Source organism: Pleurodeles waltl, chromosome 7 (genome assembly GCF_031143425.1).
Source record: "Pleurodeles waltl isolate 20211129_DDA chromosome 7, aPleWal1.hap1.20221129, whole genome shotgun sequence".
Classification (NCBI taxonomy): Eukaryota; Metazoa; Chordata; class Amphibia; order Caudata; family Salamandridae; genus Pleurodeles; species Pleurodeles waltl.
Window position 1 is genome coordinate 1,517,726,524 of NC_090446.1, and position 16,756 is coordinate 1,517,743,279.

The window sequence follows — 16,756 nt, forward strand, 5'->3', positions numbered from 1 at the left end:
AACTTTCAGGCACATGGAAGCCCTATTAAATGAAATGACATCATAAGCAAAGATACACAGGAAATTGCAGTGGGTGCTTTAAAATCTCAACTAATTCAGTATTTAAAAAAAGATTTGTAAGAAGATAGAACACCTCACCCCCTAGTAAGGTGACATTGCAGTATTTTTTTCTGCCATCTTCACAAAGCTCTATGGGAAACCTCTTTACACTTAGTAATACTTGTGTAAAGCATGACTTCTTCTGCAACAATAGTTGTATATAACCCCATTTAACATGTACAAAATTATTCTATGTAACACTTAGCAGAAAATAGAAAGTGCTCCTCTAACACTTCACCATTGTGAATAAAATATCATGGGAAAATATATTCTGGCAGAGAAAAGGGTCTACAGACATTTTCCGGCTTGGCTGTTTGTAAGAGAAATTATACAGAAGTGTGTCTATCAAAGTAGTGAAACATATGTCGTATGCACTGAAAGGTTTAGCAAAGACTGAGGCGAAAGTAAACGAAAAATGTGCAGTCTTTGAGAAGGGTGAAAATTCTGCCTTAACCTTCTCTTTATGTTCTCCTAGGAGGGTATTGCCCTCCCAAAATGAGTACTTTGGCTGCTCCTGGCCCAGAAATACAGAGGGGAAGAAGATAACGTCAAAGTGCAAGTCAGCAGTTGGATGCTATGAAGGTTTTGTGTTGCGTCAACCTCAAAGAAGAGAAGGTGAAATGTTCAACTTATACCGATCACCTGAAAAGCTAATAGTGAGTAAACCATCAATGGATCTTGTCCCCTCATTTCCGTTGCAAAATTTCACTAGCTCCCACATACTTGATGGAGGAAGCTTTGCCTCACATGTTCATCAAAGATGCACTGATTGATATTACCATCTAACATGGACCCATACCTGGGGAGATCTCATTAAAGGAAACAGTCTTAAAACATGTGCATTAAAATTCAAAATCTGGTACCATTTATTTGGTAATATTTGTTTCTGTCCTCATGCAAGCGTTCCATTAAATGTAGTTGTAAATTGAGTTTGTACATATGCTGGAAATGGCCCTTCTTAGGGGATTTCCCTGAAACGTTTTGCTTTTTCCTCCCAGTTTTTGGTGACTCTCCGTGCGTGGCCTGAGGACGTTCGGCACTTTCTCACTGTACTGCAGTGGGAAAGTGCACGCGCTCTTCCTACTCATGCCAGGAAGAGGAGCTTGCGTGACTGGTTGAGGTGCCCTACCCACCAGTGCCCTTTTAAAAGGTACACCACATACCCAGGGCGGGTACGGTCCAGGCCACTAGTGGGACGTTGCACTGAGTGTGGCACCCACCAGAGTAGCCGGACCAACATGTATTAGGCTTGATAGCGCAGGCCCGTGGAGTAGCGGCTGCGCCAATGCTCTGGGTGACCTTTTCCCCACCGGAGCCAACCCCGAGTAGGCCTTCCACTACCTCTAGAGCACTCTAGGAGAGCGGAGCAGGTGGTAGGCAGAAGGCAGGGCAGGTGCACAAGGGTGCCCCATGCCCTGGTAAGTTTACCCTTCTAAATATCAAAGAGACAGAATACCAGGCATTTATGAAGTGATATCTCAAATCAGTACTCAGGGATATTTTGATCATTAGGGTAGGGGAGAACCCCCACATGGGTTTCCCTATGTAGGAGGTTTTGCTGAGCCTTTTTGAGTGGCCTTAGGACCCTGGATGCTTTCCCACTATAAGGACATTGTTAAAGTGCACACCTCTTCCTACATATGTTAGGAAATGGAGCCTACTGACGTGCACACTTGCACCATGGTGCTTTAATATGTCCTGAGCCTGTCCTAAAGGCCTGGGTGTGTGCACTTGTGCGGGAGTGGCTCATATATATACCGAGCCTGGCCCAGCAGGCCAGTATGTACATATATATATATGTATATATACTGAGTCTGGCATAACTTACCAGTATGTACTCCCTTGTGCAATGATGGTTTCACACATACTGAGCCTGACACAGCTTGCCAATATGTGCACATTTGCTCAATGGTATTTTCATAAATACACCGAGCCTAGCATAGCTTACCAGTATGTGCACCTTTGCACATTGGTGTTTTCTTTTATAAACTGACCTGGCATAGCCTGCCTGTATGTGCACACTTGCACATTGGTGTTTTAATATGTATACTAAGCATGGCACAACTTGCTAGTATGTGCACACTGCCACATTAGTTTTTTTCTAATATATACTGAGCCTGTCATAGCAGGCCTCTATGGATGCAGTAGCACCTTTGTGATATTCTGAAAGCTTGTGTCCAGCCTGCCCCTGCATGCTTGTTCATGGGTCAGGGCACATCTACCCAGGGAGCGAAGAATACCCATGTGTGTACTCACTGCCATTGAGAGCTGCTCTGCCCATAAGTTAATATATGGGAACGTTTATAATTAATCAGAGCTGCAATAGTGCATTGCAGTGGAGCATCCTCATGTTTGCTATCAGTGGATTCACAATAACAAACCTCTTTCCAATGGAAAAGGTGGCTTTGTCAGGAATACCCTGGAAATCCCATTTCTAGAAAGTGGGCATTTCCACGTTTTGAAACCCTTTTGTGTGCCTTTTTTATTCATGCTTCATTCCCCAGGAAGCCGGGGGAAAACACTTCAGTGACAGCTATAAAACTTGGGCAACTGGAACAACAGACCTCGGCCATTTGAGGGTCTGGGTGGATAGACTGGAGGGAGAGGTTTTGACACTTGGCCTCTCGGAGCCAGATCATGGCACCACTAAAGATTAAGATCTGCATTCTATGGCCCATGGCAGACAGGACTGAAATTTAGGGGAGACATCTGTGGTGCAAAGGAGAACGCTTTGAACCACCCCTAAGTTCAAAGTCACACTTCAGTATAACTATGGATACCACACTTCAGCAACTTAGAGATAAGCTTGCAGGAATGCAGGATGGAGACCCTGAACTGTGTGGTGCACACTGCCAGAGGAATCTGTTCTCTACAGATGTTTTTACTGCCCTAGCAAGGGATCGCGCACCGTTCCTGCAGTGTGCTCTCCAAGGGCTTGTTGGCTTGCCCCCTGTTCTGTGTGGAGGTCTGAGGGACATCAAAGACCTCCTGTGAGGGATCTACGCCTTCTACCGGTGCCATCTGGAAAGCAGTGCCCTCCTACTCATTTATGTAATATCCTGTATTCCACCTGGTAGCAGTGGTGTGAGCATAGAACTAAGTGTTGCGCCTAGAGACCAGATTTGGCTAGTGCAGAGACTTCAAAGTACTGCCCACATTCAAGGAGTGTGGCCCTTCATCGCAGGGCCACGACACGCATAAGCAGTTGGTTGGTAGTGAGTGGATTCACGAGTTCAAGGACTCCGCATGGCCCGCTTTTGTCATGTGTGCTGCATTTTTAACTGCATGCTCATTGCATGCAGTTTACGTGTTACTGGTTGTGACCCTTGAAGGTGGGGACGTACCTGGAGCAGTGCCACATTCTACCTCGTGCAGCACTGCTGACCCAGCATTTCTGTGAGTGTGACCGATTTGTCTGGTGTGGCTCAAGTCATCGCGCACCAGACGTTGTGCCTCATTCTAGGGAGGCACTGCATTAGTAACATTTTGTGTGTGACCGGATTTGTCTGGTGCGGTTCAAGTCATCGCGCACCAGACGTCGTGCCTCATTCTAGGGAGGCACTGCATTAGTAACATTTTGTGTGTGACCGGATTTGTCTGGTGCGGTTCAAGTCATCACACACCAGACATTGTGCCTCATTACAGGAAGGTACGGGACTGGAACTAATCAAGTGTTCAGAAGTGTCTGGTGTGACTCAAGTCGTCATGCACCAGACGTTGTGCCTCATTCCAAAGTGGGCATAGTAACTGTTCGTGTACAAGCGGAATTGTCTGATTCAAGTCAAGTCATTGTGCACCAGATATTGTGCCTTATTCCGGAAAGGTCCTGCATTGATCACTTTGCGTGTGCGTTCGGAATCATCTGGTGCAACTCAGGACATTGAGCAACAGACCTTGTGCCCATACCAGGAGGGCATTGGATTTGGTAAAATTGTGCTCAACCGGGACGCTTGGGGTGGCCCAAATCATTGCGCCCCAGATGTAGTGCCTCCTGCCCTAGGAGGTGCAGACATGGTAACTATTTGTGAATTGGAGTGTCTGGCTTGGCTCTGCACCACTGTGAACAGCATGTGTCCCAAGGCAACCATCACCCTGTGCTTTGAAGACTAGAGCCCACACTAGAAGTACGGTGTGTAGACCCCTGAGTGAACTTCCTGAGTGGGGACCAAACCTCTATTTGGTGACGGTTGCCTGATTATCCATTCTTTCTTCTTCCCCCATGTCTTTGGCCTGGGATCCTAACTAAGTGTGACCACCGGACATGAGCAGCCTAGTATCTGGGGAAATGTTGCTTCACCTCTATCTGTGAGGGGGCGGGAATTGGTTGGAGGGTGGGTGCAAGAGGGGTCTGCAAGCTTATTTACATCTCACCTGCCAGATGTCAAAGCACTGCAATAGGGTGCTGGAGCGAGTGTGTGCGAGTGCATGTATGCTGGCTTGACTGATATCTGTGGCATCATGTAGCAGTGCGGAGTGAGTATATGGGAGTGACAGTATAGGCTTGACTACATCGCACAGCAGCATTGCCATGCACGTTGTTTACTACTGTGGTTGACATTGAAACTTACAGATGTGGCCTAGGCTGCCACGCTATTTTAAAAGTGCTGCAATTTTCTATATGCATACATTGCTGCTATCGTTGGGAACCGGGATGCATCTTATAACTGTTTGATATTGAATTGGGGTGACGACTGGGGTGGGTCTTGTGCTGGCAAAGTGGTTGCACTGCATGTGGGTGCTGGGAGGGAACGTATTATTTTTCTTAAGTGTACATACTGCTCATATTAACACAGTTGGTCCTAGTACTACTAGTTATGTTTCTAAATGTGATTTATGCTCAGAGCTACATGATGTCATGTGGTCTTAATTCATGTGTGTGTTGAATACGAACTTAATTTGCATACACCTCGTGTGAAGTCTCTTTTGTGATACTCAGTGTAATTATTGTGTGGAAGTGCTGTGCAGTTGCTTTACACATTTTGCCTCTGTGATAAGCCTGGCTGCTCTGTGCCAAGCTATCCAAGGGTGGGTGAAGGTTATACAGTAACTGTAATCTCCGAACCCTGATGGGACTGGTAGATTCTGCCGGGCTAGGGCCTCACCTCAGCCAACCAGAACGAACCACCTCCAGCAACATATTTATAAGCTGTTAAATTTTAGAAGCAAGACATCCCTGATTACTGATTTGAGAAAGTGCTTAATAAATGCCTGGCATTCCGTCTCTTTAATATGTAGAAGGGTAAACTTCCTATATAGCAATTTTAGGTTAATTAAAACAAGGACATTCAGATATTGAGAGATTTAGAATGAAACTGCTGCATAGAAAAAACCTTCTTTCCAACAGAAATATTTCCTAGAGCAAATATGTGCCCATCAAACCACTTTTTCTAATCAGCCAGCCTTGACTGTCAACAGCTCTAATGTAAGAATCGTCCATAAGAAAACTTTTAATGAATCCTTAAAAAAGTATTTAGAGTGACTTCTAGATCTAAGAGAGATTCTTTGTTACATTTAACACCTTGAAAAAATCCTCCCCTATAAGTATGTACTATTTTACCTAAAAAGGTAGTCAATGAGAATAGGGCAGTTTTTTCATCTATTAAAAACCAGCTATGGATGATAAATGTTAATGAGTTGTAAACCATAAAAAAACTTGTTTTATTAGAAAGGCCTTATCATATAAAGCAAAACAAGGCACATTAGTATCATTATACTTTTTTGTCTATTTTAAGTTTTTCCAACAAATCCAAATAAGTTTTGAAATGACAGAATCAATTTCTTTGAGAAACTAATCTGGGAATTGAAGAGGTGGAACTGCTAATAAATATTAGATTTTGTTTGTGAGTGCTTTCACTCAACTCCACCAAGTTACCTGATGATGTGGCTATGTAGTAACAAACAGGTTTTAATTCAATTGTTACTTTAAGGTTCTTAGGAAATATTATTCTCAACCATTTGAATTTGGTGCTGATTCATTTAATACCAGAAATCCCAATATATCAGGATAACAGACTGAGTTAATAGGGGAAATCCTGATTCAGGCATATAATCATCCATAACACTTCCAATTAGACATAAGGACTCAGTTGAATTATGGATATATAACAATATTCCATCAGCATAAGTGTATAGCTTTATTTCATAGCCATTAGTAAAGATTCTCTTAAATAATGGTGAATTTTGAAGTGAACAGCAGAGCGTGTCTATGGATAGTGAAAATAAAATAGAGGAAAAGGGTAAATTCTGTCTAGTACCCCTAAATAAACTGGACTTGTACAAGACAAAAGGCCTGATTTTGATCTTGGTGTAGAGGTTACTCCATAACAATGGTGTTGGATATCCCGTCCGCTGAAATCTAAATCCCATGGTTTTCCTTGGTATTTAGATTTCGACGGACGGGATATCTGTCACTGTTGCGATGGAGTAACCTCTCCGCCGAGATCTAAATCCGGCCCAAAGTCATTTACAAAAACTCCAAAGATGAGTTAGAAATATGGAGCATTGACCATGAATATCAATGTTTCTCCAAATTTAAATATATGCATTGCATTACACAAGAAGGCCCAAGACACTGATTCAAATGCCTGTCCACATCCAGTCTTATCGGACCCTTAGTACCATCACAAGACTTGGACAGAGAAAGCATGTGATATTCTAGCTTTGGGTTATCTATCAGAATAGTCCTTGTCGGTAGTTGTTGGCAGACTGCAGTGTTTTGGACCATTTCAGGCTTTTTGTGCTTTCAATACCTATCTGTTATCCATATCTGGTGCATTAGGATGTTCTATGAGCCCTGTTGTGGTGGCACAATGCTCAACAATGGATAGGCTTTGGCTCTTACCAGAGAAGAGGGCTCGGTTGCAGATGTTGCCCTTGCAGCAGCGGGTGTTCATGGTAGTGGTGATTTGGTTCCTTTCTATCATCGTTGTCTTGTTGCAGAAAGGTTCACCCCCCTCAGAGCACCCCTTGATGAGCATCTTACCATAGAGTAAGCCTGGGACAGAGAGAAGATGTGTCAGAGAGCGAGAGGACATGTCAGAGACCAAGAGGTGGCATGCCAGAGGAGAAGGGAGCCTGGGTTAGAATTAAGACATGTCAGGGCCAGGCAGTATAAATGTCAGAGTGTGCAAAAGATACAGGTCAGGGAGCAGAACTGAGACATTGAGGAGAGAGAATGTTATGAACCGAGAAGACACGTGCCTGGGTAGATTGAGCCTGGAACAGAGAAGAGATATATCGGATGCAAAGAGGAGAAATGTCAGGGATTAAGAAGCAACATGTCAGGGAAGAGAAAGCCTGGCACAGAGGCCAGGGATAGGGAGGAGCTCTATCAAAGAACACGAGGATATATGCCTGAGATGGAGACAGCCTGGGTCAGGGGTGAGACTTTGCAGGGTTAGACAATAGATATGTCAGAGAGAGAGGAGGCCTGTCAGGGAGCAGCACAAGGGCGCAGTGGAGACATGGCAGGAGCAGGCCTGAGACAGAGAAGAGGCATCTTGTGGACAGACTGAAGACACGACAGAGATAGGGATATTCCAGGGAGAGAGAGAGTTTGAGTCGGCTGGGAGCAAGGGCATTCCTGTGACACACAGGGATCAAAGGCCTATTTTGAGAACATATTACCAGGCTGTATTAGTGTGTGACCACACTGAGCCCACCCCCACAGAGGTGACCAGTTCCCTACCCTGTGCCAATGTCATACCTCTTCTATGATGTTGTGGGCTCTGTACTTCCTTACCAGGGTTATGACTCCAGAAGCCTTAAGGGTGACAGTCTGATTATCTCAAAAATACTGCACCTGGTCAGTCATAAAAGTGCCAGGCTCAGTATTTCTGTGTCAATCTCTAGTCCTTTACAGCCTTAGGAGTGACAGGGTCAGCATTCCTGTGCACCGCCTCCACTCCCTGCTGATCCTAGCAAGGGAGGACAGTCTCCTTAAGCCTGTTCCATCCCCATAACTACTTCCACCCTAAGTGAGACAGACTCTATATGGCTATTCCGGTCCTCTGGCCAAGCATCTATAGAAGTGACAGCTCTAACTTTCTGTGGCCCTCTCTTCAGACCACCCAGGCATAGAGTGGGTAGATCTTCTACCTCTGTACCTGTTCCATGACCCATCCAGCCCTACGTGTGAAAGGCTTGTTATTTCTGTGCTGCTGCCTTGAGCACACGCCTGCATAAAAGTGACAGGTTCCATGTTTATATGTCATTCCCTGACTCCTGTGTCTAACAGGAGACAGAACAGAAAACTTAAGGCTGCCCTATTACACAGAGACCACCCTAACTGAGATGTGGCAATCTCTGGCCCCAGTGGGAATGGCAGACACTGGGATGTTAAATTTACTGTTCAAACCCTTGTGGTAGAATATTTGTAGAAAGTGCAATGTTTCCCCTAATATTTACTATTTTATCTCCAGGCCTGATATATTTTGAGGAAAGTTAAAAATTGTCAAGTGTTTTCAGAAAGGGTTGAAAAGTAGTAATTTTGAATTGCAAAAATTGCTGCCCAGAGCTCAAGGCAAACAACTAGGCATGCCTCTCCTTAGACATCGAGGGAAGCATGTAGGCCACTGCCCCCTGTCTGCACCAGGCTGTTAGCTCACCTTGGTAGCTCAGCAGTGTGGTGAAGCAGTGATGCTCGGAGGATGCACAAACCTCGACGGTCTGCCACTGCTGCTGGCCCAGCTGGTTCGCTGGACCCTGGTAGCTGAAACATTCCAGATCCATCACTGAAAACAGAAGAAGCAGGGCAAGCCAAGCACTTCATCAGGAAAACACACTCAAATACTCCAAGGATAACGGCATTGGTCAATCAAAGCCTTCTGAAACATTGCTTACATGCACCAAACTTTTCCAGCATGCAACACCCTGAGAGGAGATTTAATAAGGCAGCAGTTGCCCTAAAATGCTATTTTCTCATGCAATTTCCATAGGGATTTTTGAAAAGCACTACAACTAGAACGACTAAATGGAAAACCATCGAATTTGGGAGAAAGTTAGCACTTTATCCGGAAACTATGCTTTTTATGACTTGGTGTAAATCTGTTCAGTAGTTTTTCAGAATTTAAAATTCAAAATGTATGTATATCTGGGCAGCTGGGTTCTCTAGATTGTCCAGGGAGTCCACAGACATGCAACGTCAAATAATCGATTGATCTGATTGGCAAATAGGCTTTTTTTCTCATTGGTTGCCATGCTCCTGTGGAGAGAGAAGCTCCCCTAGTCCCACTGGAGCTCGCACTCTGATTCTCTGGCCACAACATGAAGAGAAATGTTGCACCCCATCATTTGGCAACTTGAGAGTGTCTTCAGAAGTAAAAGAAAAAAGGTAGAAGAAGTCTGGGTTGGGGTACCCTGACACCCTTGCGCTGGTGAGGGGGCTCCCAGTAGCTCCAGGGAGACCTCGAGGGACTTCAGGCCAAATAATAAAACATTTATTTTTGGGGTACCACGATTCTGCAGGAGTTGAGCAGGAGCCCGAGCAGGCCCCTGATTTTCCACAGGAGTCTGTGCCCCCCATCCTTCTGCAAGAATCTTAGCGGTGATGGGAAAGCAATTGAAATAAAGAGGTGGTTGGTGTCTGTTTGAGTTTGGGGGGTTCCTGGCCATGGAAGGATTGAGTGCAGGGCCTGGCACTATAACTCGTGCCAACGCATACACTGCTTGTGACCTCAGACTTTAGAACACTCATGACACGCTCTATCACAAAGGTACTCGCAAACAATATTCGAGGAGCCTAAAACTTCAGTCTGGTTGACTGAGGAATGAAGCAGTGTGGTGGTCGTGGGGGGGGGGGGGGGGGGATGAGGTGGGTGTAGGGAAGCGACAAACGTACATCTAGTGGTTGAATTGCACCTGAACTCAATCCCCATTTGACTAAACTGCGCGATACTAGGAAATTGTTTTAGTTCACTTTGCTTTTTTATTCTCCATTATTACATATACCAGCCTAGGCCTGGCTTCCAGTAATACCTGACCGCGGGCCCCCGGATTCCAGTAGTGATTTAGTGGGGGTCCACAGAAGTAAAAATGTGAACCGCTGATCGAGGATATTTATTACTGAAGCAGGGGGTCCTGAGCACGTCTGGGGCAATTTTATGACATTTCTAAAGAATATGTTTCAAACCTATGTCCAGGAGTTTTTGAAAATTTGTCCTTGATGCGGTGTCATTGACCGAAGTTGGACACCCCTTTTTTACCTAAGAATATGAAAGAACCAGATGGAGGCTTACTAACTTTTGACACTGGGCGCTCATTCAATTCTACTAACAATACTCACCAAAATATCACATCACCAAAAATTGATTTAAGCGTAATAAATCAATTTTTCGAAATAAATTCTGGATTTCAGTCTTTGCTGGTTAAATATATCCTTATATTTAATGGCCTTTTAAAAAAAAGTACAAGTGCGTAACACTGTTTCCAGTGAGCCAGAAAACATTTTAAACTAAGTATTTCTTTGTGCTTCTGTTCGGTTTGTTGTCAGCACACAGGGCGCTCCCTAGCCCAGGGCGAGGTGTTACCACACGAGGGGTGTGCGCTAATTACCACCTTCATGCACACCGGAAGTGCTTCACTGGAGAAAAATAGACCTCATCCGGAAACTAAAAACATTTCTATTAGCAAATAGTCAAACTGCAAAACATTCTACAAAAAATGTTCTAAGAGAAAGGGCGACCAAAGAAAAGGGATTTGACAAAACTAGAACAACGAAGAATTTTCCAAAGTAAATTTTCAGTGAAGGATTGCCAATTGAATAGGTTCTGTGGTGACTGAAAAGTGCAACTTCGAAAGAGGGGGCAAGGAGGAAAAGTGTTGATGCTTTGAGAATCGGAAAACATTGAACATCAATTGAGGGAGTTAGAGAATCTGACACGGTGATGTGTGTGACTGAATCTGGGAGATGTCTGGTGTTCCTACATCAAGGGCATGGAAATGGTTCTCCATTTTAAATTATTCTATTGTTTTCTGAAAATTGTCAACATTCCCAGGCCTATTTAATATGCGTAAGTCTGAGCCCTAGAAGAGAGCAGGGTACAGAATTAAGAACTGGGGGTGCATGAGCCAATTGAAATGCGTCTTCAGCAGACACACCCAGTGGATCATCAAACTATTGCATTGGTTGCCAGAGGATCTACCACCACATTCACCAAGGTGTGGATGGCACTAAATATGGTGGCGGAGCAACTCTCCTATGTTCATTGGCTCTCCACCGCCATGTTTTGTGGAGTCAACTCTAGAAGAACACCACGGAAGAGGTGATGAACTTTCACAGCAAGGTGTGTGTTGTGTCTCTCACAGGACTGAGTGAACCAAATCTCCTCAAACTCAAATTACCCAAATTTTTGTTGACTCAGGGTTTGGCAATATTTCAGACTTTTTCAATGTTTAAATTACACCATTATTTGCAGACCAGTAACTTTCTTTCATTTTCTTGGCTAGCTTGGAGCTGTGGAAGCTGGCGGTGTTGACCCTGTGCTGTCAGGCCTGAGTGTTGCATGATTGACAGTCGACGCTGTTCATTTTGGTGAGTTTTGGGGGCTCTTTGTGCCAGCAAGGAATTGAGAATCTGTTTTTGAGTCTTACTGGACCAGGCGGTACGCAGAATTGCTGTGGAGCATGGTGCAGATATCTGAAACGTGTTTGCTTGTGTCTTTTATATCACACTGAGTCATACAGTACACAATGTTGCAATGGGGCATGGCTAAGAGATCTACAAATTGCTCGTGTTTTTTATATATATTATAGAAAGAGGGTCCAACATTTAAGTTGCCAGATGGCTCCATTTCATGATCGACTTTAGGTTCCCGCCCAGGACTCTCTTCATGGTTTTAGGTGTGTTAGTCCAATTAAAGTTCAGGGCTAAAAAAATCTTGGAGCTTATTTACAAGCCCTTCTGCACTGCTGAACTTCACTTTTATGAGGGTCTGGAGGGGCACACTGCAGATCCATGTCTACAAGACCACGTACAGGGGCGTAATTTACTCACAGTGAGTGAAAACATCTCCAGCACACAGAACAAGGGGCTTATTTACGAGCGGCTTGCGACGCCGGTGCATCACCAACAGCGCAGGCCGCAGTCCCATATCTACAAGGCTACACAAAGCCACTTTGCGTGGCTTTTCATGGCCTTGCAGATATGGAGTAAGGCAACGCAACGCAAGTCGCTGCATTGCCTTACTTTGCATTAAAGGGGCGTTCCATGGGCGTTGCAGTAGGTGTTCCCACGTAACACCCATGGGTTTTGACACATTCCTGGACTTACCAGATTTCGTAAACCTGGGAATGCATCAACAGCCTACTCCTCCCCAGAGGAGGCGTAAAGAGGAGAAATAACTTTATTTCTCAGGTTTTTTTTCCTCCTTCTGTGTGTGATGCATTCTTGAGCACACACAGAAAAAGGAAAAAGCCTCCATTGTGGAGACCCTTCCTGCACAAAAACAATCATCCATGCAGCGCAGACACCCTTGCTCCATGGTGCAAGGGTCCCTGCATTGGCGCATGGCAACCCATTGTATAACGGCGCAGGGGGAAAGGACAGGAATGCGCCATATCTGATTTATATGGCACATTCCTGTCCTTTCCTTTTGATGCAAGGCAGTGCAGCAAGATTTCTTGCATCGCCGGCATGCACCAAAACCTTGTAAATGAGGCCTTGTGTTTCCAATGACATGAAGTCATCTGGTGTCCTCGCCCAAGAGGTTGTCTTGCAATCAGTACTCAGTGCCTGCAAGTGGATCCAGTTGACCTAAAATGGCTTCTCCATCATTGTTTGCAGTGCTATGAACAAGTGAAGTGTAGGTCGCTCAGTTAGAGTCAGATGTACTATTACTAGTCATCATTTGCAACCAGTAAATATTTTTATGAATCGTTGCAATCCGACCTGCCTTATTTATAGTCACTAGGTAGGTCATAAATCGAGGCTCAGTCAGATTGGCCACAATCACAGGAATGTTCGCCTGCGAGGGTCTGCGGGTCACCGTGCCTATGATTATTGTTTCACAAACTAAACTTTTTTTGATAAACGCAGCCTGTTTGGCCCACTGGACCACCGCCCGCTCTTCAGGAGCTTCTTTTACATTCACGAAGCGGAACGGGTCGCAAAGGGACCGCTCCCTTTTTGTGAACGGTCCATCGCCTCCTTTAACTATTGGTACGTTTCCAGTGTTTTGGGACCAGATGTTGCGCCTCCTACACCAAGAACTGATTTGGTAAAAATTGTAGAGGGTTGCAATTAGACTAACCTCATCAATATTCATGAGGGAGGTCTCAAAATTCGACCCAATACGATTGGCCACAAGGAATCTAAAGAATGGGGGACTGATGGGGTCAGCAGACCACCATGCAGACTGGTTGGCTTAATGGAAAACGGGATGCGTTTAAAAAAAAAAAAAAAGTTACACAAACCTTTTTCAGAAGTAGTCAGTGGTCCCATGGACGTTACTACATACCAAATGCAATCGGTATTTGGAAGCGGGGGGGGCGGCGACCCAAACATGCTTCTTTTCAGATACAAATTCCAGTTTCCTAAACCCATTTAACAATTCATAAAGCCTTTAGGTGTAATGAATATGAGGGTTTGCACCCATTGAAACAATTTGCACATGAGGCCTTTAGGTTGCAACACACTGACACATATGTCACCAATTCAGAGGTTTGGAAGGGACGCCTACAACATGCTCTTTCCAGACACCCAATCAGTATCCATTTGACATCCTATGATAGGAGTCTGAACCACGATACCTGACTATAAAGATGCTGGGTACATCAAGTCGTTTTTTGTTGCATTTTGGAACATGTAATTCTCTCTCTGCAACGCAAACACGAAAGTGTTCATGCAAGAATGGAAAGGATGATATGTCTAAGACAAGTTCAAACTTTGTGCAAGTGTGCCACTGAAGCTCAAAGGCTTCTCTGTACTTTCTGCAGCTGTTACACCAGGCACAGCTGTCAAGCATAGCTGCCAGAAGCCTCATTTGCTAGCTATCAAACCTGACATCATTAAACTCAAACAGCAAATTGCTTCAAATTACTGCAGGTTAATGCTCCAATTGTTTGTTTCTTAGCAAACACCACTAAACAGAACACCAACACCATATTCGGATGGGAACTCGAGACAGACCACAGTTTAGTCAGTAAAATAACTTTCTCAGGAAGAGGGTTTTGTTTAAGCCGCAAATGTGGGTCGGATTTAGATAGCTGCGTGCAAGCTACTCCATCACAACGGAGACAGATATCCCGTCCGCCGAAATCTAAATTACATAGAAGTGACAGAGTAACTTGTCCGTCAATATCTAAATCAGGCCCTATATCCTGAACAATTTGTTAGACTAACATCATTTGCATTTTTAAGTGATATAGGGCCAGATGTATCAAAGATCCGTTTTGCGTTACTTAAATAATACATTTTCAGAAATCGCTAATTAAGAAATGTAAAATGGGATGTATGAAATTTGCGATTCGATAATAGCGATTTCTTAAAATTCGCAGTCGCTATTACCGAATCGCAATTAGAGAATGCGACTCCATTCATCACTATGGGCCTCTAGGCCCACAGGTGCGAATGGTTTTGCTTTTCCCAATATGTGAATTGCAGTTCGGAATACGCAAATTGGGTGATGCAAACCCCAGGGTGCTGGGGGCCTAAGGCCCCCTCTGATGCACCCCAAAAAAATATTTGCGGACATGTGAAGCACACACATGCCCTAGGGGCATGTGTGCGCGACATGTCATTTTTAAAAATGCATCACTAATGCATTTTAAAAATTGCACATGCTTACCACCAAACTTGAGTTTGTGGTACTTGCATTTCCTCAATGCCCCATTCGCATTTAGGTAATGCTTGATACATGTGCTTTGTAAATCGCAAATGGGAATTCCTTATTTGCGATTCCCTATTTAGAGAATCACAATTTGCGATCTCTAAATGGGGTCACAATTTTAAGGAATCGCTATTTTTACGATTCCTTAAAATTGCACTGCGAATGCCTTTCATACATCGTGAAAGGCATTTTTTCATTCACACCGTTTGCGAATGCAAAAAAGTTTGATACATCTGGCCCATAATCTTTTAAATCCTCCACACACATGATGTGCAATTCAAATAGGAGGAGCAGATGAAATCCAGAAGTCACCTAAAGCTATTTTTCATGGATGACTCAGAAACCAGAGCCCACATTCCCAGTTTCACTGCTGCTTACTCGTGAAAGGTCACAGGCAGAGACATCTTGTTTTCTTCTGTCTGCTTGGAGTCATGTTACCACTTTTGGCGAGTTAAAAATACATCAGTCTGCACAGATATAGACTTTCCAACATTTACTGCACTTACATTCATTCTCTATTTCCTTTTTCATTGTCTGTAAAAATCTTCTTTCATGAAAAAGCTGTAAAAAAAACATTTTAAAACTATGCTTTTCCTTTGTTTCTTTTTCAAGGTGGGAAATTAATTTCCATGAAAAGTCTTTCACCCTGTGAAAAAGGGGATACTTGGTGCACATTTTCACCCTTCAGTGGCATCCTCCGTATTCTTTTCCGTTTTATTTGTAGAAAATGCATTTCCATGAAAATGTTTCCTTCTCTCACATCTGTTATGAAACCATGGAAGGGGGTTCCCTTTCACACATTTATGGCACAGGACTTCCAGGCTTCGAGCAACAGGACTGGAAGTGATGGAGAAACACAGGGTTTGGACTCAGGCAGCAGAGCTGTCTCTCAGGTGACACAGAACCTAAACACTTTGGCAATGGACAGTACAGGCATTTCTTGGGCTGCAGATAGAAGGTTTACAGGTTCAAGTCTCACACCCCTCAACTGATTTACAGACTCAGGATGCAAACAGCAGAGCTATCTCTAAGATTAGTCAGACCTGACAGTCTGAAGCCTTAAACATGCAACATGCCCCTTGATGAAGGGAAGTGGAAACAGACATCTGCTGGCAGCTAGGATAAGACCTAGACCTGTCCCATTGGTAAACAGAAATCCCACAGCCGAAACTCCAAGTCAACCCATTGGTCTACTGGATGTGTCGCGAACCGTGGCATTGAGGTGGCAGTGCATTCATCTCTGTTTCCCTCCCTTTCAACAAACATACTTTATTTCTTTTCCCAACCTATCAATATTGACAATTCTTAGAAAAACTGCTAATTAGCTCTACGTTGAAGAACATCGACATGTGTCGGCTCAGTGATGAAGGGATGGGGTCTTCACCAGATGCAACAGGATCTGGAAGAAGCTCCTTACCTGCCACGCGGAGGATGGAGAGGAATGCGGCTGCCAACAGGGCCTTCATGGTTCCTCTTCCTTAGTGCTCTGGCCTGGACCCTGATAGCAGCTCTCAGGTGTCGGAGCCACGAAGCGATGGTGCTGGGAGAAGCCAACAAGAGTGAAGGCAGGAACCCGGGAGAAGAAATACCACCTTTGGAAAACAAGTCTAACAGGAAAACCGAAAGCACCTGTCATCTGGAAGTCACCGTGAGCACCCTGTGTTCCTAGGCTAGGCCGAGGGTGGGAAGGCCTGCGGGGAACGACATGTGGGGACCTGCAGGATTGGGACATTCGCTCTTAAGCCTCTTGCAAACATTTTCCCAATACACCTACACTCTTTCTGGCCCATGTTTCTAGTTCTCAGCTGTCACCTGGGGTACCAACACTGTCC

The 16,756-nt window shown here is 44.5% G+C and overlaps 1 protein-coding gene across 2 annotated transcripts in view; it reads right to left on the reverse strand.

Annotated features, from left to right (window-relative positions):
• Positions 1-16,511, reverse strand: part of LOC138246624 (urokinase plasminogen activator surface receptor-like) — a 62,365-nt gene extending 45,854 nt beyond the window's left edge. The window contains exons 1-3 of one of the 2 annotated variants that reach the window (XM_069201333.1): positions 16,342-16,511; positions 8,706-8,831; positions 6,941-7,093 (exon numbers count right to left, since the gene is read on the reverse strand). In XM_069201333.1, coding sequence (XP_069057434.1) covers positions 6,941-7,093; positions 8,706-8,831; positions 16,342-16,390 — 328 coding nt within the window. In that variant the 5' untranslated portion in view covers positions 16,391-16,511. The remainder of the gene's footprint in view (positions 1-6,940; positions 7,094-8,705; positions 8,832-16,341) is intronic. The other variant, XM_069201334.1, reaches the window with a different exon arrangement.
• Between the last annotated feature and the right edge of the window lie 245 nt (positions 16,512-16,756).